This window comes from Diabrotica undecimpunctata, chromosome 4, assembly GCF_040954645.1.
Source record: "Diabrotica undecimpunctata isolate CICGRU chromosome 4, icDiaUnde3, whole genome shotgun sequence".
NCBI lineage: Eukaryota > Metazoa > Arthropoda > Insecta > Coleoptera > Chrysomelidae > Diabrotica > Diabrotica undecimpunctata.
The window spans coordinates 150,958,134-150,983,417 of record NC_092806.1 but is presented as its reverse complement, the minus strand read 5'-3'; the positions used below and the strand labels follow the sequence as shown (position 1 = coordinate 150,983,417).

Here is a 25,284-nt window from a genome sequence, read left to right as displayed (position 1 = left end):
CTCTTGACAGGGTGAGGAACGAAGATATTCAGAGAGAAATCTAATTTGATCTAGACATAATAGACACAACTGAAGCCAAAAGAATAAACTGGTATGGACATCTGCAGAGAATCCCTAAAAATAAGAAGAAAAATGAACTCCACCTACTAGAAGAAACTGAGTAGACTAAGAAGGTCCTGTAGAGATGTTGAAGTTGCAATGACCGCCAGAAATTTAAAAACTGAAGAGTGCTTTGACAGAAATCGATGGAAATTAGTATGCGAGAAATGGTGCCAGCTATAGAAAACTCGTCTATTAAAATACGATGGTAATTAACTTGTATTGATAACCAAGAAAACCATGTAGTACATATAATTTTTTGTAGTAACCAAAAAGAAACTATTTTAATGGTTGGGTCAACTGAAATAGGAATTGTCTCGTATATGTTGCAAAAATATTGATTTTTTTGTGGCGAAAGTATCTATTTCTGTGTGCGAACAAAAAGTTTTTTCCAATATCTATTTAATCAATTTCAATGAAGTCTATAGATGTTAGCTCCATTAGTAAAGATCCAAATAAACCGAGACCCGAGTATCTTTAGTGATCCATACCGTTTAATTCTGGTCTATATAAAATCTGCATTTTCCATCACTAGCTCTGGATGGCAAACAGTGGTTAACACCAAAAAACCTGAACTATAAGGTTTATAAGCATAAAAGACTGTTTATCGAAAAGTTACTACCAACAAGAAACTTGATATACTAATTTTTAGATGTATAAATAAACGAAGTCATTTATTAATATAAGAATGGTTATGTAATAAAGTTATTAACAAACATGATATAAATATTATCTAGATAACTAATTTGTGTGTATTATGAAGTCAATAATATTTACAAAAAGATAAGAAAACACTCTAAACCAACTCTTTATTGATAAAAACTGAATGACACTTTTTAAGTTAAAAATAAACTTATATAATTATTCTTTTACTTGTCTCCTACAAAAATATTTTAAATCTTAGCCAATCCAATAACTCCACACGCCAATCTTCCACCGGCATTTCCTGTTGTTTTGCTCAATTCATGTCCACCAACTCCCAAATCATCGGGATCTGCATGGACTACTACAGTACGACCAACGATGTTGTATTCTCCCTCCAAGGAAATTAGTTTGTCGGAGATGTTGATTTTAGCAACACCGCTTGCGTCGGCTACTACGTTTCCAAGATCACCGACGTGGCGGACGGCAGCTTCGGGACCACCATGATCTTTACCATGAGGATTGAAATGAGCTCCAGCTGAGATGCAACCGTTTGTGTTGTCGCCGAATTCATGAATGTGGAAGCCATGCTGGCCTTGGGTTAAGCCGGAGATTTCGCCACTTACTTGGACGGGACTGGAACCATTCTAAAATAAATATAAAATATTAGCATTTTAAATAATTTACGCTTAGTTGCCAAAAAATAGACTTCTATTAATCATGTATCGCTAAAAAACACATCAATTAAAGAAGTGTAGATATATCCAGTGATCAAAGAAAGAATAAATACTTATAACCAGCCAATATACTGAATTTTGCTGAGAATGTCTATTTTGGGACCCTAAAAAATATGCAAAAAAGTTTACCACTCCTACCTATAAAAACTCCTTTCTGAAAAACAAGAAGGAATACTTGTGAACGGTGAAGTCATCAATAATTTGCGATATGCGGACGATACAGTACTATTAGCTTTTAGTCAAGAAGATCTGCAAACACTACTTGATAGTGTTGTTGAGAGTTGTAGGGAGGCAGGTCTGGATCTGAACATACGGAAAACCAAAATACTCGTAATAAGTAAACAACAGCATATAAAATTGTCTATATATGTAAATAATACCGAACTTGAGCAAGTTGATAAAATCGTTTACCTTGGACAGCAATTAAGTTGTAACGAAGAAAGTCACGGCGAAATCTAGGATAGAGCAGGCTAGAGCGGCTTTTAGAAGGATGTCCAAGGTGTTATGTAACAGAGACCTAAAATTGGCATTGAGGATCCGCCTACTTCGCTGCTAGGTGTTCTCGGTCTTACTTTCTGGTGTCGAGTCTTGGACTGTGAATAATATCGATCTAAATCGCCTTGAGGCTTTCGAAATGTGGTGCTATAGAAGAATTTTAAAAGTTTCCTGGGTGGAGAAGATTCGAAACTCCAAAATACTAGAACGCCTCAGCAAGACTACTGAGATCATAAACAGCATCAAGCAGAGAAAGCTGGAGTATTTCGGACATGTAATGAGAGGTCCCAAATATAGGTTGCTACAAAATATCATGCAAGGAAAAATAGCAGGCAAACGCAGTCCAGGACGAAGAAGAACCTCATGGTTGAAGAACGTGCGAGATTGGTATGGTGTTGATACCAGCATTCTATTTAGGGTGGCAGTGAATAGAATTAAGATAGCTATGATAGTAACCAACGTTCTGAAAGGACATGGTACATGAAGAAGAAGACCTATAACGGTTTACTCCTAAAACACCTGATCGCAGTGGGAAAAAAATCGATTTACCAAGAATCTATACGCCGTACAAAAAAATGTTTCAAATAAAAAATGTAGCTGAGATAATAATTTTGAGAAAAATGTTTATTAGCATTCTTTGTGTAGCGTGAACCGTTCTTTCAGAGACAATGCTTGAGAAGACCCGTAATTTTGAATGTCAGTTATAAGCGCGCGAAATCAATTGAAGAGGTGGATTCCAAAAGGTCTTAAGTCAAAAAAGTAAATTTCTCAGGAACGAATTTTTTTATATTTAAGAATATAATTATTAGAATCAGTCATGTAATTTGCAGGTTCAAATTCTTATTTCAAGGCAATTGAAAGTAAGATTTGAACAAAAAATCATGACTTTTAATAAGTTAAACATTTGGTTTTTTTTTAAAGACCCTTAAGTCGGTGACTTAGCACTTTTGGAAAATTCATGTGGGAGACAACTTTATATTATTATTCATTTGTAAGTTTATTGACAATCAGTCTTTAAGATGTCAGCAAAGGTTTAATAACTAAGTACATAATTAAAAATTAATTTTTATTCATCAAAATCAATTTTTTGATTTTTTTGTCAGCAAAGGTTTCATATCCTCCTGAGACCTGAGCTGATTCTTTTTGTTTTTTTTTTTTTGATTAAATAGTAAAATTCGTATGATGTTGATTATAAAAACACATGTAAATTTTTCTAAATTTTTATTTTGTTGTTAAATATGAAAAAAATTATGTCCATTCAAAAGGACATCAGGATCGCATCAATACAAAATTATTATAAATGAAACTGTTTAAAGCAATTGTTATTTCCCGTTAAACATAAAAATATGTCACATGATTCACAATAAACTTTTGTTTTACCCTTGCAACCTGGAAGCTTGCATCTAACAGAATTTTTTAACTCGGATGCCATTGCAGGAATGTGTTGTATCTTTCTTTTAGTAGAAGTTTGAAGTGATGGTCTAGGATTGGAACTGTTTCTAGTTACTAATGTTGAAGTGTTCCCAAAATCAGAATTTTCAGAAATGTTGTCTTTAAGGAGCAACTCGGAAACAGCTATTTTAAATTCCAGGAACTTCATAACGGTTTTATTAGCATCACCAAGTTGCTTATGGTCATCTCTGTATAGAATCCAAGAATTGGCAATCGCAAGATCAAATAAGTGAAAAATGGTTTTGACTGTCCATTTTTTACTTCTAGCTCCCATTCTATAATAACTTATCATCCTGTCAATTAAATCTATTCCCCCCATGCATTCATTATACTTTTTAACAATGTTTGGTCTATGTACCTCAATATATCGGGAGTCCTTTTTTGACCACCGCTTACATTCATCTGAAGGTTCTATTTGCAATGCAGTTGACGCTAGCATAACTGATTTCATATCATACCATTGGACTATGTTAATTTTTCCATCAGCTCTTACATCCTGCTCAGATGAACCACGACCCAATCGAGTCATCACCTTATCCGATGTTACATGAACTGCTTTGGGTATTCTGGATCTCATTATTGTACCAGTTAAAAAAATATTTTTGTTTAACATGTACTCAAGTAAAGGTAAGGTGGTGAAATATCTATCGATGAACACATGTGTTCCTTCTAATAACGTTGTAGATAACTTAATAACTGCGGATGGACCAACACCTAACTTCTTAACATCATCATCATTCTGCAGAAATGTATTTTTCCCTTGATAAATATCGAAGTCTAATATTAATCCTTTGGGAGTGGCACAGACAAAATTTTTTAATCCTTCTGGGTTAGGTTTACCTCGAACAAATTGTTTCATGTTACACACGCCCGTAAAAGGTATCATTTGTTCGTCCACAGCAACCTCATTGTACCTTGGAAGTGTCAAGCAACCTCTTCGTATTCTGTCAACTAAAGGCCGGATCTTAAATAATTTGTCAGCATTTCTTTGATCTTGAGGCACATCAGCATCAATAACTACTTTTAAGTTGCTCCTGATTTGAAAATATCTATCACGAGTCATGGCTTGTGCAATGCTGTTGACTTTTGTTGTCTTAGCCCAAAACATTCTAATTTGTGGATAATTCAGACAGGACATTAGAATAGATATTCCAAAAAATTTTTTCACCTCCGTTAGAGTAACGTTCAAAGGTTTTCCTTTTTCTTGCAAAAATTTAATATTTGTACAATTACAAATATTCTCAAAATCTGAATCATCAAAATACATACCGACATAGTTTTCAACTTTCCAATTTTGCCTCTCGTAGACTGTATCGACAATTCCATTAAAGTCTATATGCTGAGGGACAAAAACACCCATTTTTTTCCATGTATTTCGGTTCTCCTTTTTTTTTCGTTCACTGAGTGGCACGTTATCTAATTCATCTTCGGGTGGCATTTCTGTATCTTGTTCATCATCTGTATGTTGGGCCGAATCTGATTGCTGAGGCTGATACGATTCTTCATTTGGATCAAAGCCGTCATCAGAGTTTTCAGAATCTGAAACGTCTATATCTGAATTTTCCAGGCATTCAAGAAGTCTTTCAATGTCAACTTCGGGTCTTAAATATTTTTTATTACCAAACACAGCTGAAACAAAAAAGTCTAATATAATATTTTATGTATTCCTAAGGACCTGACTTCCATAAAAAAGGACATCCCCGTTTTAGATCAAAAACAATTTAAAAATGGTTTGATAAGACAACTACATCGCATGAATGCATTTATAATATCCTAAGTTATTAGACTAAGCAACATTTAGGTTAATAATCTAATAAAATTAGCTACTTACCATCAATTGTTTTTCTATAACTGCCCGCCATTTTTGTCACTTGAGATTAACAGGTTAACTAAGTTATAATGTGGTCACAGTAATACGGCGCGCTGTTGTCAGGGTCACTTGTATATACACTACGATGGACCGTGGGACGCGGCGCTGTAAATTTAGTTCTTTTCAAAAAAATATATAAAACGTAAATGTCCATTTAATTGGACATCAGGTCTCAGGAGGATATATAAATACATAATTAAAAATTAATTTTTATTCATCAAAATCAATTATTCATATTTTTGTCAAAATTTGAAAAGTAAAGTTGATAAATCTTCCAAATAAAAGGCTCTAATTCATCATACACTACAGTATTATTATCGTTGGAACCATTTTGTGCATTGGTAAGTGCAGTATTTTAAAAAAGCTTTCAGATAATGAAATAAATTTGAGAAGGTTTTCCACATCTTTTTTCTTCTTTTCACTTATATGATTCACTAATGGCATAGACTTCACTGTATTGTACACTCCCAGCAAATTGCATTCTTTTTTATAACTTTCAATGTACTAGAATCACCACAGTAGGTATTTTTAGCTTCAATGTCTTTATTACTTATATTTGAAAATGAAAAAACTCGTTGTTCACGCATCAAAAAAGGGAGCTTCTTCAATAAAACTCGTTTTGCAGCATCCATGAAATCAAAATAGGTTTGTTAAATACATAAAAATGCGCGATTTTTGCCATTTTTTACGATTCTCGTAAGATCAATAGAACCTATCACTTTCAGTGACCGGTCGTAGTGGAATTTTTATTGATAGAGTCTAATATTTAAAACCTATAACTAGAAATTTCGGTTTTGAGTTTTGGCAACAAGCAAACAAAGTTTTTGAAAGAACGGTTAATTCTACACAAAACTCAGCTATATTTTTTTATTTGAAATATTTTTTTCTACAGTGTACAGACTTTTTGTAAATCGATTTTTTCCATTTTTCGCCCCCTACGAGCGGGCGTTTTAGGGGGAAGCCGGGGGGTAGGAGTGGTAAACTTTTTGCATCTTTTTGGGATCAGAAAATTGACATTCTCGGCTAAATTCAGCTTGTTCATATGATTTTTAGAGATCAAAATGTCAGATAACTGGATTATGAGGTTTGACTTTTTTACAAATTTTGAGTTAAAATTAATAAACAAACGAACACTTCTTATTAAACAATATATTGACTTATATTACAAGTAAACTTGTAAGAAACAAATACATAATATGAATACTGTGCTTTTTACATTTCGTTTTTTAAAATTTTTTTAGTCTATTAAAATAGTCTTTTATTAAGATTATTTGGTTTAAACTGTTTTGTTTCTTTCATTTTACCGTAAGTTATAACATTACTTGTTTACTATGATTTTAATATTAGTTTTTGATTCATATTCTAATGCTGATCATATATTATTCTCATTGATTTGTCAATTTTTAAAATATTTTAGTCTTACGATCCATAGGGTTATTAAGTTTACAAATAACTATGTAACGTATGGTCCTAAAGTTTTGGGAAAAATTTCACCTGGTCTGATTGAGAAGCAAAATGCATTTAACAAAGAAGGCCATGGAATTGAAATGTCATCAGTTATTGACATTTAATAAACAAAGCAGAATATTTTGGTTTGTGCTCTGCAAAAGTCTTATAAAATTGATATTCATCGAGGTGTTTATAATATGGTTGGGCGAATGTCGAAACGAGATATTGTTAATATTTATCGAGATCAAAACATAAGCAAATCGACAATTTATCGCACAATCAGAGAATGTGAAGAAGGGATACCATGTGTTAACTTGCGTAAAAGTTGCCGACCGCGGATTTTGAACCATATAAGAGAGGCAAGACTGATTGAAGCAGCTAAGAACAAAATTGGGGTCTCACAGCGAAAACTGGCCAGAAGATTTCATGTTGGAAAGACTACAGTATACAGGACCCTATCGAGTAACAATATTATCTACCGGAAAAGAAGAAAAGCTCCAAAATACACAGAGGATCAATTAGAGAGAATTCCGAGATGTTGCCGCGCGTTAAGGCGAGTGCATTTCGTCAACAAGTTGATCGTGATGGACGATGAAAAATATTTTACTTTGTCCAACTATGAGATGAAGGGTAACGATGGGTTTTACACGAACGATTACGAAAATGTACGTGATGAAATAAAATTCAAAAGTAAGAAAAAATTTGAGGACAAATAATAAAACTCGATAAATATTAACAATATCTCGTTTCCACATTTGCCCAACCATATTATAAACACCTTAACGAATATCAATTTTATAAGACATTTTGCAGAGCACAAACCAAAATATTCTGCTTTGTTTATTAAATGTCAATAACTGATGACATTTCAATTCCATGGCCTTCTTTGTTAAATGCATTTTGCTTCTCAATCAGACCAGGTGAAATTTTTCCCAAAACTTTAGGACCATACGTTTTGTGATTTTAAAGTTTGATTAAGTTTAGAAGAGTAATCGCACTATCGCTCGCTATGAATCAACCCATGATTGACGCCGTTTTTTTATGATTTCCTGGACCAGAAAATTTCACTAGTCCAAGCCAGTTTTTATTGAATTTTTAAACACATCAAATAAACTTTGACACCACTAACCAACATTATTACAAAAAAGAATCCTATATATCATTCATTTTAACTACGATTTACAGTTGTTAAACAGATACAGTGCATTTTAATGCACATCGAATTCTATTCAAAAAGGAATCTTTGAACTATCAGAATAAATAAATATTTAAATAAAATCAGTGACAGAGCTAATGTGGTTAAAGGTTATTTGATATCAAGGTCAATTTAAATTTAAAAACTGTTTAGTCATTCTATAAAGGATTCCACTGAACATAATTTTACCCTATTCAGTTAAAACATGTTATTTTAGCGATAGTTTAATTTCTGTAGAATTTATTCCTGTATCCCTTCTAAGAAAACATTACTGTTATTTCAAAGACATCCAGAAGATTTAGTTTGTAGCTGGGAATTTTTTGTACTTATAGCTTTTTCGCTAGCTTTTTTATAGCTTATAAAATCGCTGTTCATAAATTACTGTTGCAGATCGAATCATACAAGGTAATTGATTTTTATTGATTGATTTGAAGTAGGCAACATCTGGCAGTTGAGTTAAATGGATGGAATTTACTGAAATACATAAATGTTTTCCTTTTCACTTTTGTTGCAAAAGTTGAACTTTTAGGGAAATATTGGAAGGTACTTGAAACATTATTTGGTTAAAACATTTTAGTGATAGCTTAATTGTTACCGGTAAAAGGTGGCATTTGTTTGATAAAATATATCAGACTTTTATCTACCTACTTTATCAGCAATTAATAATAATGAATCTCTTTGTTGGTCCTAGTTATATATAAAATTGTGATATATTTAATCTTTTGCAATACATGCAAATCATAATTTAGTCCATAGAAACAGGATGTGGTAGCAGTTTTTATAGATTAGAAATATTTTGTACAAAATAAAACATTGTATAAAGTGTTTCGTAAAGAAAAATCCTGTTAAAATCAATTTAAAGGCAATTTATGATGTTAAGTTTAAAAAAAAACTTTTAAGTCTTTTAAAATCCAGATATGACATTTTGATTTGGGAAAAATGTCTAATAATATATTGAAAAAATTCCAAATCATCTAAATTTTTATGAAAATATGACAATTAAGATTTTTGTTGTGAACATTATTTTATGTTGACCTCTAGTTGAAACATATATGGGAACTAGGAGGAAAACATTTATGGACAAATATTGGGAGATTAGTCACCTGTAATACAGTAATTTCCAGACTATTTATTAAATTATTAACAGCAGTCAGTTTTGTCAGGAATCCCTCATAAAGTATGAGGGTATGCTAGATAAAATACAGGGAACATTATTTGTAACTAGATATGCTGTTGTAAATTTACAAGATTTTTTAAAGAAGATTAAAAATATTTGCAAGCCATTTAAAAAGTTTTTTAGTTTTTTCTTACAAAAACTTTGGTTTTTTTACATTATATGAAAAAAAGCAAGTATGTTTTTTACAAGGTTTATCTTTGTTCCTTATATTCTTGCTGAATCATAAGGTTTTTGAGTTACTAGTAACTTACTTTAAGTAAACTATCAACTGAAGACTTAAATTGTTTAGAAAAAAATCAGCATTTTCAAGTATGGATAATAGAAAAATATCAAAAAAAATCACTAGAATATTTTTTTGTCCCAAATTAACTGCTATATCCAGTTTTGAAAGTTATTTTATGTGTAAACATTCTTATTCCCAACAAAGTGTGGCATCTATCCCACAGAATAAAATTGAAATGTTACTTTTCTTTCTTGACATATTTCGTATGTTATTATGAATCTAATTATATATGTGACTTTTTAGCAAAAATCCTGAAACAATGTGCCCAAAAATGACAACCAAAAATGATGGACTTAACTGAAAAGGCACAACAGCTACAGCTTAGGGTCTAAATGTTTTATAGGGCAATGGGCCCTAGGGCAAAAAAACTAGAACATACAAGATTCATACTTCACTTGTAATAGGGACATACATGAAGGTTCCAATATTATTTAATATGCAAAACTGCTTTATTGCTTCAAATTCAAGTTATACATGCTAAGTTATTCAATACATATGCATGCCTCAATTGTCTGAAACCAGATTATGAAAATTAACAAACTACAGAGTTTTATAAAGCCAAAATACTCAAAAACGCGATTCTTAAAAAAATTATAATAGTTAATATTGATTGGATAGACTTAATTAATTTTTCTTTGGTAGCTTATCAATTTTCTACAACTTGTCTCGGGTGTTTATTGATTCTTATTACTATCAGAAACTATTTTTGGAAATATTTAAATAATACACATTAAAAAACATCATGGGAGTTGAAAATGTATTTCTGAAATAGGTTTATGAATATTAAGCAATAGCAATTAATAACATCTTACTTTTTAAAATCTGCATATTAATATACTTTGATAAATTAATTATTCAAGGACTTACATTACTATCAAGCACATTGGATTTTTACAAAATATATAATCTCTGGAGTAACATCCAAATGTACCATTTAAAATCTAGTTTTTTACGTATATATCAATTAACTCTACTACTTTAAATCTTCTATATTAATGTCCTTGATCTTTAGACTGACTACCTATTATCAACAACCTAATTATCTAATAAAGTATCTTCAACCATTTTTTTCTGTAGATAAATTTAAATATTACAAACTTACTGCTTGGTCAAAAAATACAGTGCCGTTGACTTCTCCCTTTAGTACACAAACTGCTTTGGCTGGCATTATGGTTTAGAAATTAAGCAAACAAATTGTAAATTTGTATAAAAGCGAATTAAATGAATTCGAGTAAAACTAATTTTACAGCTCAACTGTCGGCAAATGAAAAAGTGACAGAATTAATGAATTATAAAAGTCATCCTAAGTGTCAAACCGGTATTGAAGGTTATGTGGTGGGGATGGTTACGAGAGTGTTCCGAATCATTCGTCCTTCTATAGCGCCATCTCTTAAATAGATACAGTAATAATATATTATAGGCAATAGCATGGGAATAGGCATGATTTTTTTTTAATTTTTTTTAAATATATAGTAGAAGTCATTTTTAATTTATATTTGCCCTAATTTAAACTTTTAATAAGAAAAATGATGGTTAATAACAATTAAACAAAACCCATATATTTTTATGATTCCAAATTTCTCTATAAAATCGCTACACATGGTATTACTATTAATAGTTAGTTGGATACGACTACTTTATTGTTCAATAAAACCTGTACTTAATCTCGAGCAATAAAATCACGCTATTATACTTACAGTTACAGACATTCGTCTATGATTGGATGGATTAGACTGAATATAAAACCATATGGAAAAGGTTACATTATAAGTGGTATTGCGCTTTGCTCTCTTTTTCATTGGCTAGAGACCTTAATTATGAGCAATAAAAGGTAGAGAAAGATGGTAGGTGTAGGTCCAGACCATCTATAAACATATGTATTTTCAGCTGCTTCCTATGGTCTTCATATTCAAAGCATAACTTATCACATTCGTTCCAGCAAGTCATAAGTATCTTGTAGTAATATTTGACTTCAAGAGATTGCTAACTACGTTAATCGTAATAAAAACAGTTTAAAATCAGACATGTTATATTTGATTTGTAACATATGATGATAAAACCAACAATTACACAATATACATCAGTTGTATGGTGGCCAAAGTTGTAGAAAAAAGTGCCATTCTCTAAAATGGGATATTATAGGCTGCGAGAAAACCTGAACAACGTACTTTAGATCATGACATAGTAAAATTATAAATGAAATTAAGGATACCGAATGGATGATGATTTCTGACCATATATAAACCTAAAGTACCTTTCCAAGTACTCCCGAGAGGGATGGGGCTGCGAAAACACTTGACCCAGACTGCATGGTTATACCTGATACACAGACTTCTTCTCTATGCTTATATTGTTTTATTGCAGTGATATGGAAGGCTCTCTTCCGTATCACTATTTTATTGTAAGCAATGATAACGACTCTCTTTCAAGTCAGAGAAGGAAAAAATACTAAAATGCAATTCTTTGGTTCTTCTTCTTGTAGTTCCTTCCCCTATCGCAGGTTGGTTTTTATCACAGCTATCCGTACCTTATTGGCGGCTGCTCTGGAAATATCTACTGAGTTGCAACTATACCACTCTCTTAGGTTTCTTAGCCAGGAAATTCTTCGTCTTCCTATGGATCTTTTAGCCTTGATTTTACCTTGCATTATGAGCCTTAATATCTCATATTTCGTACCTCTAGTAATGTGGCCTAAATATTCCAGCTTTCTTGTTTTGATGTGCTTTATGACCTCGCAACCCTTTTGTAGCCTTCATAACACCTCTGCATTTGTAACTCGTTGGGTCCATGGTATTTTTAAAATCCTTCTATAGCACCACATCTCAAATGATTCCAACTTCTTTATATTATCCATTTTTAATGTCCAGCTTTCCATTCCATACAACAAAGTTGAGAACATGTAGCATCTTAAGGCTCTTATCCTCAGCTCCAGAGGAAGGTCTCGATTAACAAACATTGTTTTCATTTCTATAAATGCATGCCTTGCAATTTCAATGCGTGTCCTTATTCTCTACCTTGGTCATTGTTTTCATTTACCCAGGTTCCCAGATATTTGTAGTTATTCACTCTTTCTACTCGTTTTCCCTAGAAATAATCATGCACTTGGTTTTCTTAACGTTCATTTGTAGTCCATATTTGATACTAACTTAATGTAATCTATTTACTAAGCGTTGCAGTCTTCTTCTTCATATGCCATCTCCTCTAAGAAGGTTGGCAACCATCATGGCAATTCGCACTTTCGACGCCGCTGCTCTAAGAGGTCTTAGAGGTCAGCAGAAGTGCAGTTAAACCAAGCTCTCAAATTGTTTAACCAGGAGATGCGTCTTCTTCAGCGTTGCAGCGCTTATCTGCAAAAACAACGGTGTCGTCTGCGAATCTTATGTTGTTCAAGAGTTTTTTCAGGTTTTAAATTTTCTTTTGCAGCCTTTAGTAATGCGTTCTGAATATTGCTCCACTTTTCATTGACATCTTCTGATGTTAAGATTTCTTCTCCTACTTCTGTTAGATTTGAGTTGATTTGTTGGATCATTTTTTGATGTATTTCTCTTTTTCTTAATTTTGTATAATCAAACGTTGGTTTATTTTTAGGTATTACAATATTTTTGAGTTTTATGTGGATTCTAGCTATCAGCGGATTATGGTCTGAGTTGACATCTGCTCCGGGGTATGCTTTTACTGCTTTGAGTTTTTGTATCCATTTTGACTAATATAATAGACTATTTGATTTCTGACTCTGCGGTCTTTGTTGTCCCCAGGAGATATCCAATTGTTTGGTTGCACAATTGTAAAAAATCAATAAAAATAAATTTGCAATTAAATGTTTATTAAAGAATTCAAATCGATAAAATAATTATATAATATGGTAAAATACACACATTTATCAAGCACGTTAAATAAAATCACAAACATAATCACTTTGGAAGACCCATTTGGTATTATTAACACTAAAAACTAAAACATAATATTATTATGTATCCTTAGTAGGTAGGTACTAACTACCTATTCTGAAGACATTTCAACTAAGACTAAGATACAATATATTCCAAACTGTGACTTTGATTCATAGAGATTGACGGAATTTACCAAAACCACACAGTCAATGGTGTAGACCACTTAAAAAGAGTGAGTGAAAAAGACCACTTCTTATAAAGAATCCTTCAAGTAATAAAGCATTAGTCTTAGTCTTTGTTGAAAGTCATTAACAATAATTCATCTATAAACACAAATAAAAAACTAAAAATTTACCATATACCATACTTTTCTATTCATCATAAATGCAACAACACCAAACAAAAACTTAAATCTCTACTACAATATTCTAACAGCCTCTACATATAATAATTAATGCAGTGTCAACGTTCAGAACCTCAAAAAAAAACACAATGATCTCACAATGTTTCATATAAAATTATCAATTATTTCATATTGCTTGTTAAAATGTAATCAGTCATTTAGGATTGATGAGAGCAGAGACCAAATTAGAATACTAAACACTGGTACCTAACTTATAAAGAGTGTAAGTAAAGTACCTATACAACTTTTACCCCCACCTTAATTTACACTTGAGCTATAAGGATATAGCTGATAAAGAAGACACAAACCACTAAAAAGGGTTATTTCACTAGAAAATCTCTTCATTAGCCATTGACAAAGAACCTATACTTGTTGAATTACTTCAGCTGAGAACAGTAGGTTGACTGAGAAACACTGAAGTGACTTTTTAGTGCTTTATAAATAAATGAAGAGGTAACATGCAAATAGCCTTGTCACACAAAAATCAAAGTTGAGTTAGATGTGCCAATGAATTGTTCTGTTGTAGCCAAAGTGATTTATTTTATCTGATTCATACAATTTAACAATGGTAAAAGCAGGTTAAAAACCACCTTTACATGCAAAACAACTTCCACTATACTGGTCCACGCTAACCAGCTTATTTCCAACCAGCCAATAGGAACTCTGCAACTGCCACTCAATGCTGACATGACTCAATGCTGTGACTCAGCTGGCTCACCCAGTGAGTCTTACAAATTTGAGGTTATATGAGACTTTATTGTCAAAGTATTTAAAACTAATTAGTAATTACTTTATTATTTAAAGGATAATGGATGGGACAGATGAAAGTGCAAGTGTTGGTGAGGGAAATGAAGGGTCTAGAAAGAGAAGAGTTCAAGGAGGAAAAAAAAATGAACAAATTACTAGGTATGTCGCTCCTAAAAGGACCCTAGTTTTTGTACTGTTTAAGAACAAAAATAATCATTTTACGTCCGTAAAACTAATTCCTATTTACATCAACGCTTTTAAAGAAGAGTTTTATAAAGTTCCAGACACTAAAAGACAAGACAATATAATTGTCAGTCTGATTCATACAACACAAACCAAAAGACATAGGCCTAGGCCGGTAAACAGAAACAAATATAAAAAACCTGGACCCGAGCAAAAGTACTCAATACAATACTTTTTTCCCAACTGTCTGGTGCTAAAACTTTTGTATATTTAAAGCTTTTTTGCACTGTTATTGGTATTGGAGAAACTATAATAAAAACATAGCCAAAAAAGTGCATTTTAGATTTGCTGTTGAAGGGAAAAGAGGAGGTGACTCTACCAAAAATAAGAACTGTCTGAAGAAGCAAAGTGTTGAGAGTACATAAAAAAGCTCAGATGAACTGAATCACATTACAGAAGATAGGAGTCCAAAAGATTATATTTGAGCAGTGTATTGGTAGTGTGAAAATATCATCGGCTCTTTTGAACTATTTGAAACAGGCTGATTTTTAGGGCAGTTATGTACTAAGATTCAATATAAAACATCAATCAGTGGTATAGGCAAGGTAAGGGCACTAGGAGAAGATTGGCCACTTCTTGATACTAAGAAGCTAAGTCAATACTAAGGACATCCAATCAATTAGTGAACTAAAGAGAATTAAAATATGCTACCAGACACAAGAACAAATTGAACACCTCAACAATTGAAAAACTAGTATGAAGGAAAAAGTCATTTATATCTTAGACAAGTGAGACTGAAAGAAGTCCCACTTCCTCATGTGTTAACCAAAGAAAAGACAAAAACGTTCACAAACTTTTTAAAAAAATGTTTTTCTGACCCACACGAAGGGGGTCAAGAGTTTGATTTTTGATGAACTCACTACAGCAGCTGCTGGTGAGGAGCAGGAAGTAATGAGTGACTTTTTAAACTATTTTTTAGCTATCCTAACTGAAGTACGTGTTTTAATCACATGTTTGGAACCAATACTACTGCATAACATTGATTAGAACTGATTATCCCTTTTCAGAACAAAGCTACAAAGCTTGTCCTACCTGAAAAATTACTTATTTGTGACTTAAGCTTGTTTGCATTTTACGTCCTCATATATTTTTACAGTTTTATACAAACAGAAAAATAATACTAAATTAACTAAAGGTATTAAAAAAAAATAATAATAATAATATAATCCAATATCTGCATATGTTTAACTTAAATAATATTTTAGACAGCCATTTGAAAGAACAAAAGCTGCTGTATACATAAATAGTACAATTTTCATTACCATATTAAAAATTGATATCCATACCATAAAAATAATTTTAAAAATTTATAGACATAAACATAGTTGTCATAATTCTTAATATTATGAGCCATACAAATGCATTAGGAACCAAGTTATCAGAACCGTCGAAATTATTGATAAGAATAAGGTAGTTTTGCCTAATCAACACGAACTAATTTAAAAATAGCAACTGGTACTCAGTTTTCAATATTTTTAATACTGACAAATAGTAAACTAACGGACCAACAAATAAATATCAACAGAAAACCAATAATAAATGTTAGCAATACTTGCATTAACCCTTAACTACAGACATTACATTATTACAATGTAAAAACAGAGCCACTGTATTTTTTACCGGCCATTATAAAATGGAGTCAAATATAAAGTTAATAACAAAAATTCATTATGTATTTTTCTGCAGTGTCTAGATATGGGAGAAGTAGTGAAATGACTGATTTTAATAATAAAATACAAGATTTTTAAAGAATAATCTATTAAAGGATAATTTTGGTAACATTTTTGGTCTATTGAAACAAACAGCCATAAATGCTATGAACAAAACTTAATTTTTTTTAAACAGATAAATCTAATATAGAATCATAAAAGAAACATAAAATAGCATTTACGAAAATCTATACATCTATGAGAAAAAATCTGCAAGAGGTAAAATTGTCAAAAAAATTAAGTAGCACATTTCTTGCAAACTCTTGCCGTACATTGCAAACATATCTGAGTCTTGCACATTATGCAAATATGAGTGGTTTTTCTTTCTTCAGTGATTCAGTACCATGGTGTGTTCGTAAATACCCTGCATCTGCGTCCACATCACTTGCAACAGAATCATTTTCCTCATCCCATTTTTGCAAAATTTCCTCAAAATTTTTATCACCAAATTTAACCATCTTTGAATGTCCAGGATGACTTCCAGAGTCCATTTCTTTACTCTTTTCCTAAAAACATAAAAAATATTATAAACAGTTCACATTTTACCCATATAAGACTAATTAAAAATACTTACTTAAAAACAGACCTCTGGTAAATTTTAGCGGTTAAGATTTTTGATGTGCGCTACGAAAGAAAATATTCACAATACACGCCGACAGCTTTGATTAGCACTGTTTTATACAAACTGCCCGAGAGGTACTGAGACGCATGAAATTGTAAGTGGTGGGGTTACCACAAAATCCACGTTTTGGGACCCCCACCGGTAAGAAATACCGGATCTCTGTAGTTAGGGGTTAATAAATGCTAACAATTCTTGTGTTGGGAAATGCATTAATAGGCAAAACAAACCGCAATATCCAGAGAATACAATCATTAAAGGTTTGATATTAAAAGGTGAGAAAGTATTATTTAGACCATCTACAAGAAAATTAATTGGAACAAGACAGACAAGTCCTAGTATAATTTGGATACATGTGGCTAACATAGTTAAAGATAATGTAATTGTTATAGAGAGAAAGAAAGAGATATATATATATATATATATATATATATATATATATATATATATATATATATATATATATATCTTATAAAGCTGCCAAAAATATTCTCTAGTGAAAACTAAGGCAGAATCATTAAATTAACATTAAAAAAATCAAAAGACACATACATAAATTGGACAAACATAGATAAAAGCGAATAGAAAATCAAGAAATATATCAGATTTTTCAAGGATGGAATACAATTTTCTTTGAATGTTAACACACAATATCTGTGATTAAGTGGACAGGTTGATCTTTTTTGGAATCCCGTGTGAAATTTAGAATAGAAAAACATTTTTAATAATTAGGCACTACTATGAGCTAGATTCATGAGAATGGACTCATTCTGGAGCAAACATAAGGTTAATGAAATCAAAAAAACTGAAGAGTGTTCTCTGCATAGTTGTTTTTGACAGTAATTTGCATCAGTAATTAATTCTCCATACCAGTGTAAATGATTCCGCAAATGGTAAATAATAAATATATTTTCCTACGTTTATTTCATTTATTTAAAATAATGGCTTGTCAATAATGTTTGTATTTATTTTATCACATTAACTATGTAATTTAAAGATAATATATTTGGATAATAATTCCATTCCATTGTTTTAGTCATTAATAGAAATGCCCATGTCTATGATCACATAAAATTTTTATATTTAAAAATAATGTGTCTTAAAATATTTGATATGTTTCACCTAAATTCGTTTATTTTAAAAAAGATTTACCTAACAAAACACTCTTTAAGGAAAGGTATTATATTATTTCTCAAAACAATGGTCAGATAATGAATGTAGTTATTAAATTTGGTATCTCATTTGAATATTATGATACACAGCAAAAATAATCTATAAGAACTAAATAAAAATAAAGCATTGCTTAGATAATAAATAAGTAATTGCCGAAAATAAATATCACATAAAGTACTTCCAGCATTTTTACAAAGTTTATTTTTATACTTCGTTTTGTTCAATATTGTCCAAATTTTTTTAATTTTTCAAGTGAATCTTTATATAAATATGTAAAATCAAATACATACAATATATTTATGTACATCTTGTAGTTAAACTCATCACATATGTCCAATCAAATACATTATATCAAAACACAAAAAATTTAATTCCACTAGTATAAACTATTAGTTTTAATTTAATTAACCCTTTTAGAGCAAGAGATTTTGTACATATAAAAATATGTGATCTATTACTACATTCTATTTTTATGCCTACTAGTAGAGTGACCATTTGATACTACTGATTGAGTTGAGTTGAAAAAATATGGTCTAAAAGGGTTAATTGATATGAATTGATTTTATAAGATAAGAAAATTATTGCAAAGTGAGATATAATTGTTAATAAATAAGTGAACTTAACTGCACAATTATTTAATCTAAAGGTGTAATGGTAGGCCCTCTACGTGCTGTGGGGTAATAAGGCAATGCTTTATTATTAAAATATTGGTTATACCTTAAACGTGGATCAGAAAATCCAGTTTGAGGATCAAATGTAATATAATTGTTATATACAGGAGTAGGTACTGGATTTGGTCTGAACAGGCTGTATATTAACTGATATAAACTGTAAACGCACCTGTAGATTAAGCCCATGAAGTTCACTAAGATTGGTGTTGATGCTCTAACAAAACCTGATATTTCTCTAATTAATCTTAAAACATATTCTAATAGATACTTTGTTGCACTACATAGCGATGCTAATATTGCACCTAAGAGCATTATGGCAAAAATCACAGTTTCTTTAATGTTATCCCATATTAATATGTGTTTGAAAAAATAGAGGAAATTTTCTTGAAGCTGAACTTTCTTCTCTTGCAAAATCATAGATACACTCTCATTGATATTATCACCTCTTATTGGTGTAGATTCTCTCTCATAATTTCTAACTATCTCCAACTTTAGTCGTATTTCTTTGCTTAGAAACTCTACGGATTTAACCCTAAACCAAAATTCCCCTAAAACAGTTTCAGGTAATATAACCCATAATCTATAAGTAATTGGAGTTTCATCAGCTTCAGTAATACCAATCCAAGGGTCTGTGAGTATTTCTCTATCCAACTTATTTTTAGCAACTTTTAAATTTGTAATAAATTTATCTTCACCTGGACTAACTTTCACAACATCTCTATATGCATTAAGCTTTTCAACAAAAAGTTTTTCTTGAAAAGTTCCCACAAAAATGGAGTTTTTTAACATTCCTTTGCAAAATTTTTTGGTATACTCTAGGCCAGACGTCCCTTGAGAGCTACTGGTATTAGGTATGGTCATTTTCTTCAGATGACTTTATTTCGTTTTAAAAATTAAGGCTGGACGTGTACCACCGTGTACTAAAAATGAGCACCAACAATAAATAACATCTAATACATAGATAATACTTTGTAACTTGAAATACTTGTTGATTTCAATTTAAGTTCTGATTACTGCAATTACAAGCTTCTAACTGATGGGATCTGGGATTTACCCAAAATTGCACTATGCACTAATATTTACGAATTAAAATCGTATCATTTTCACCTGATTGCAGAAAGGACAAGGTTAAGGTTAAATAATAATTGTTGTTTGTTGTTCAGGATGCTTTCACACATCACACATTTAAATTGACAAGTGAATGTGATGTGAAGTTTTGTAAAGTAAATGATACAAGAATTTGACTATAATAATCTCAAATGTTTCTAAATATTTTGAAACAATTTGATGTCGGAGTAGCATAAAATCATAATAAGAATTGATGTTAATAAAACAAAAACAGATGAACAGACCAACTTAAAATAAATAACGTGACGTCACACTGATGTGGCATTCATTCATTCGATTCATTCATTCATTCATATCTTCATATACAACCCAATATACAACCAAAGAATATAGACGCTTAATTAAGCGTCTATATTCTTTGATACAACCACTCAGCCAAAGAACAACAGTTGTTCCGTGATGTGATACACAACATACAACACCACATTAAGTTTAATAACAAACGATACACAATAAACTTTCGTCGACGTTGTTTAAATCGGACATAATGGTACAATGTATTCATTGTACCATGATAATACACCCAAACCACAGAATAAATAAGAATCAGAGTGCCCACTCTCAGATGCCGCCTTTGAAGTTTGTCAGCACGCGATCGCCATATTTTAAACGGAAACATAGACTCGAATTGAGAAATTTGTGAAATTTGAGAAGCTACGGCAGAACTGTAATTTAAATTTTTAGAGATTAATAATTTAGTACATTTGAAATAATTTCATCTATTCTTGAACTAAAAGTACGAATAAAATAGTGCATATTATGTCTATAGTTGCCGTAAATAAATTAAACCGGGTTAATTTTTCTATGCACACCAGACAAAATGTCACTGAACAGCACTGGCTCCGTTTAAAACATGGCTGATTCCGTCTGCGCGAAAGAGATGCGCGTACTTATTTTTTCAAGCAGCGTGGGCTTCTGATTGTTTATTATTCTGTGCCCAAACTATAGTTATTTTAAAGAAAATAAAGTATACTCCCTCTATAACGAACACGGTTATTACGAGGTTTCGCTTATAACGAGATACATTAGATGTCCCGTGAAATTTCTATTGAACTATAACCGTCTATAGCGAGGCAAATTTGGTTATAACGAGAGATATATTATAAATAAGATCCAAAAACGTGTTTTTTACGTTTTTAGTCCGGTCGTGGCTATAAATAAATACCTTTTCAAACAGCCCCTCAATAAACTTAACTGCAGCCCGCAATAAACTTCTTTACAATGAATAAATACAACTGTTTCACATCTTTAGAAAATATATGATAGAATGATACTGGACCATTTAAAGCAGTTAAAAATAACAGAGTTCTTAAAATTGCAGAAGCAATAGTTTATGTTATCCTTGAAAATACGATTTATACATTATGTAGTTGGAAAAAAATTTAAGTACAGCTTTTTTGTTCTAACGTATATCATTGATAATAAAAGTAAACAACTCTTTTATGTTTTAATATATTTCATTGACAATAAAAGTAAATTTTCAAAAACGCCATTCAAACAATATTTATTAGCATCTTATATTGCTCCGAATGGCTTCACTATAGGAAGTTAATGGTTTAGAAAACTACAGATTCATATGTATGCACAGTATTATGATTGTCTGATATAACGAGATCGGCTTATAACGAGGTAATTAGTCTGTCATTTTAGTTCTCGTTATAGAGGGAGTCTACTGTATATTATGAAATAATCATAAAACGCTAAATAAAATTTGCATGGTTGCCTACAGATGGCCATCTTGAATTATGTTTGACAGGTCGTCGAAGATTTCATTTACATAAATATACCAGAAAAACAAAAGCCCAATTAATAATAGTAGAAATTTTGAAGCCCTTTAAAAATGACTTTGGGAAACCATTCAAAAGCATATTTTGGTCAAAAGTAGGTTTAAATGATTGTGATTATATTACATTGATTGAGACCATTTAATTGAAACTATGGTATACACTTATAATTTCTAATTGTAATATTAAAATAGAGAACATAATTGTTGGCATTTGTTTTAGAAAAACCCCAACGTATCCACCTCAAGGAGTTCGTTGTCAGAAGTGCTTGGAATATGGTCACTGGAGCTATGAATGCAAAGGAAAAAGAAAATATCTACACAGATCTTCAAGAACACAAGTATTGAAAAAGAAACTAAAAACTAAGGAAGAAACGACCATCACTAGTAACGAAATTAATATTAATAGAGAACAATCCTCAAAAGAAAACAAGTCAAATAGAAATAATAGTAGTTCTGAAGATAGCAGTTCTGATTCAGAGAGTTCAGATTCTAGCAGCAGTGACAGTAATTCTAGCAGTAGCAGCTCATCTGGAAGTAGTTCGGGCTCAGAAAGTGATACTGATTAATCATAATGTAATTTTAATATGATCTTATTAATGTGTACCTTAATGTGATTTAAATATAATTTAATATGTGTGCAGATTGTATTTTTGATAGATTGTTTTTATTAAAACTGGTACTAGTATACTTATTGTTACATTTCATGAATGGCCAGTGAAAAAATGACATATGAAACTCTCTTGCAAATAGTTCATGCTGTCTTGTTCGGAGGAACTCTTATATTAAAGCTATTAAGCAATTCTGGATTAATAAAACTACTGTTGGTAATTCTACATAATGTCACTATATTAACCCTTTCGGTCACGCTTTTTTTTAGTGTAATGAAATATATTTTGTTAATAATTCCAAATTATTCCCAGTTATGGTACTCTTTTGTAAGGTAAGGTCTTTTAGTAGGAATATTAGCATTTTTTTTAATAAAATAGGGCCCGTTTTTGATGTTGTCAATTGACAAAATTGTGACTAACTGTAATATTTACTTAAATGAAGTTAAAATTCTTGTGTCGTCAATTGACGACACAGTGACTGAAAGGGTTAAAGTGAGTTCTTCGAAATTAGTAATATTAATTTTAATCTATATAAAGATTCATAATCAATCGTATGTTTTTTTAGTTATTGAAAACTCAGTTTTCATCAGGTTCATGATGTCCATAATGATTGCTGATTCTATTTGTTCTTTCTAACGTGTCTTGTAAGTCTTTTAGGTTGCTAGGGAGTAGCACTGTGTTATCTGCTTACAGTATATTATTTGTTAATCTCCTATTTACAGAATAGCCTTAGTACTCCTCAAAAATCCGTATTATAGAACACTAATTTAATCTTGTCAATTGTTTAACTGATTTCACTATTCGTTATGTCTGGCATTAGTTCAGAATCTTGATTTAATATGGTTTTTCTGTTACATTTTTTAACTTTATTTCAGTGTCCCATCTATTGCTGTATATTTCTTGATAGAAATCTTCCACAGTTTTTAACAACTCAATTCTATTGGTTATTATTTCAGCCTGTTTGATTTTTAATTTAAATATTTGACACTTTCCAGTTTTTAATTTTCTTTGAAAGTTCCTTCAAGCTTTTATTTACCTGTATAGCTTATTAGATTTTTCAGGATTAATATTTTGTCAAATCTTTTCTGATTGCTTTGTGTAAGTTTTTATTCATCTTCCTATTTCTTCTTTACTTGTGTTTATATTCTTTCTCTATTTCATTAGAGTTTTGGATTCATCATATTCTGCAATACAGTGCAGCTCAAAAGGCAATTAAACTTTTTTGAGTTTTGATCCAATCAGATAATATCAGATCAAGACAATATGTGTATTATTGTCCCAGTGCACATAGTTAGATTTTAAGCCGATAAATCCGCAAATGAGCTGCTTAAGGATAAGGGCCAAGTTTTTTAATATTAGCCTTATTAATGTATATGCCCGAACAGAGGACAAGGAAGACGAAGAAAAAGACAATTTCTATGATGAATTAGAAAGAACACAATTGTCACAGAAATGACATTAAAATAGTAATCAGTGATCTTAACACAAAAATCGGAAGGGAAGAAATATATCTACCTTCTTCTTCTCGTGCCACTCCTAGCGGAGATTGGAAATCATCATGGCCACTGTGACTTTGTTAGCAGCGCGCCTAAAAAGTTCAATCGAACTACACCCGAACCATTCACGTAGATTACGAAGCCACGATATTTTTCTTCTTCCCACACTTCTTTTGCCCTGCATGATATTTCTTAAAAGTTCGTACTTTTCACCTCTCACAATGTGCCCCAAGTCTACCGCACATTGGTAAATATAGTCTCCATAATAATACTAATTCAAATGGACACCGAGCAGTCACCTTCGCAGCCTCAAAGAACATGATCGTAGGAAGCACATGTTTTCTACACAAAAAAATACATATGGGGACTTGGACCTCGCCTAATGGATTAACAAACAACCAAACTGATCATGTGATCATAGATGCTAGACACTTCTCCAACCTTATGGATATCCGAACCTATCGAGGCGCCAATATCGATTCAGATCATTTTCTAGTTGGCACAAGAATTCGGTCTAGAATCTCAAATGCGAAGAAGGAGAGAAGTACCAAAACAAGGCGCCTTAATATTGAACTCCTCAAAAACCCGCAAACGGTAAAAAGGTTTCAAAATTATATCGAAACTAAATACATAACTAAAGAGAATCTAACAATTATTGAAAAAAATGAGAAATGTGTAAAAATTCCACCCAAAGACCACCACCACGCAATGAGTGGTTCGATGCTGAGTGCGAGGATGTTACAGGAAGAAAGAACAATGCATATAAACTGATGCAGAGAAGAAGAACCCGAGAAAAAAAAACAAAAATATAAAGATCTCAGAAGAGAAGAGAAGTACATCTATCAGAGAAAAACGCGAACTTATGAAAATAGAATATTGAAAGAACTTGAGGCATTAAAAAAGGAAAATCAAACAAGAAAATTCTATAAAAATCTAAATAAAGCAAGAAAAGAATTTAAACCAAGGATCGGACTATGTAAGGATAAGGAAGGGCATATACTCAATACAAAAGAAGAAGTATTTAAAAGGTGGGTGGAGCACTATAAAGAACTACTTACTATCGAAGTAGAAGATCCAAATCAACCACCCCCAGGAGCAAACAACAATACACCATTGGAGCCTATATCAATTCAGGAAGTACGAGATGCAATAAAACACCTAAAAAATAATAAATCTCCAGGAAGTGATGGTATACCCGCGGACCTTATTAAATGTGGAGGTGCTACTCTGACTAATTATATATATATATATATATATATATATATATATATATATATATATATATATATATATATATATATATATATATATATATATATATATATGAAGATATAAAGATCTCAGAAGAGAAGAGAAGTACATCTATTGCTTATATTTGAACTAACTTGATATTCGGTGGCATCTATAAAAAT

General features: G+C 31.4%; 3 protein-coding genes across 3 annotated transcripts; 1 reads left to right on the top strand and 2 right to left on the bottom strand.

Annotated features, from left to right (window-relative positions):
* Nucleotides 1-889: 889 nt before the first annotated feature.
* On the bottom strand, nt 890-10,690 carry Sod1 (Superoxide dismutase 1). Its single transcript, XM_072530535.1, has 2 exons — nt 10,502-10,690; nt 890-1,388 (listed from the first exon to the last, which is right to left on the bottom strand). The coding sequence occupies exons 1-2, from the start codon at nt 10,565-10,567 to the stop codon at nt 993-995; spliced, it is 462 nt and encodes a 153-aa protein (XP_072386636.1). The 5' UTR covers nt 10,568-10,690; the 3' UTR covers nt 890-992.
* Nucleotides 10,691-17,455: 6,765 nt separating this feature from the next.
* LOC140440199 (uncharacterized) lies at nt 17,456-20,236 on the bottom strand. The gene has a single exon (XM_072530534.1). The coding sequence runs from the start codon at nt 19,713-19,715 to the stop codon at nt 18,819-18,821; it is 897 nt and encodes a 298-aa protein (XP_072386635.1). The 5' UTR covers nt 19,716-20,236; the 3' UTR covers nt 17,456-18,818.
* A 1,427-nt stretch (nt 20,237-21,663) lies between these two features.
* Nucleotides 21,664-22,408, top strand: LOC140438507 (uncharacterized). Its single transcript, XM_072528167.1, has 2 exons — nt 21,664-21,863; nt 21,989-22,408. The coding sequence occupies exons 1-2, from the start codon at nt 21,823-21,825 to the stop codon at nt 22,332-22,334; spliced, it is 387 nt and encodes a 128-aa protein (XP_072384268.1). The 5' UTR covers nt 21,664-21,822; the 3' UTR covers nt 22,335-22,408.
* The last annotated feature ends 2,876 nt before the right edge of the window (nt 22,409-25,284 follow it).

What these genes read in the sequence shown, in the direction of transcription:
- LOC140438507 (XM_072528167.1), top strand. Translation starts at nt 21,823, where the DNA reads ATGACTTTGGGAAACCATTCAAAAGCATATTTTGGTCAAAA. An exon ending in AAAGCATATTTTGGTCAAAA is followed by an intron (nt 21,864 to 21,988) that starts GTAGGTTTAAAT and finishes CATTTGTTTTAG; the next exon opens with AAAAACCCCAACGTATCCAC.
- LOC140440199 (XM_072530534.1), bottom strand. Translation starts at nt 19,715, where the DNA reads ATGACCATACCTAATACCAGTAGCTCTCAAGGGACGTCTGGCCTAGAG.
- Sod1 (XM_072530535.1), bottom strand. Translation starts at nt 10,567, where the DNA reads ATGCCAGCCAAAGCAGTTTGTGTACTAAAGGGAGAAGTCAACGGCACT. An exon ending in CTGTATTTTTTGACCAAGCA is followed by an intron (nt 1,389 to 10,501) that starts GTAAGTTTGTAA and finishes TATTTATTTTAG; the next exon opens with AATGGTTCCAGTCCCGTCCA.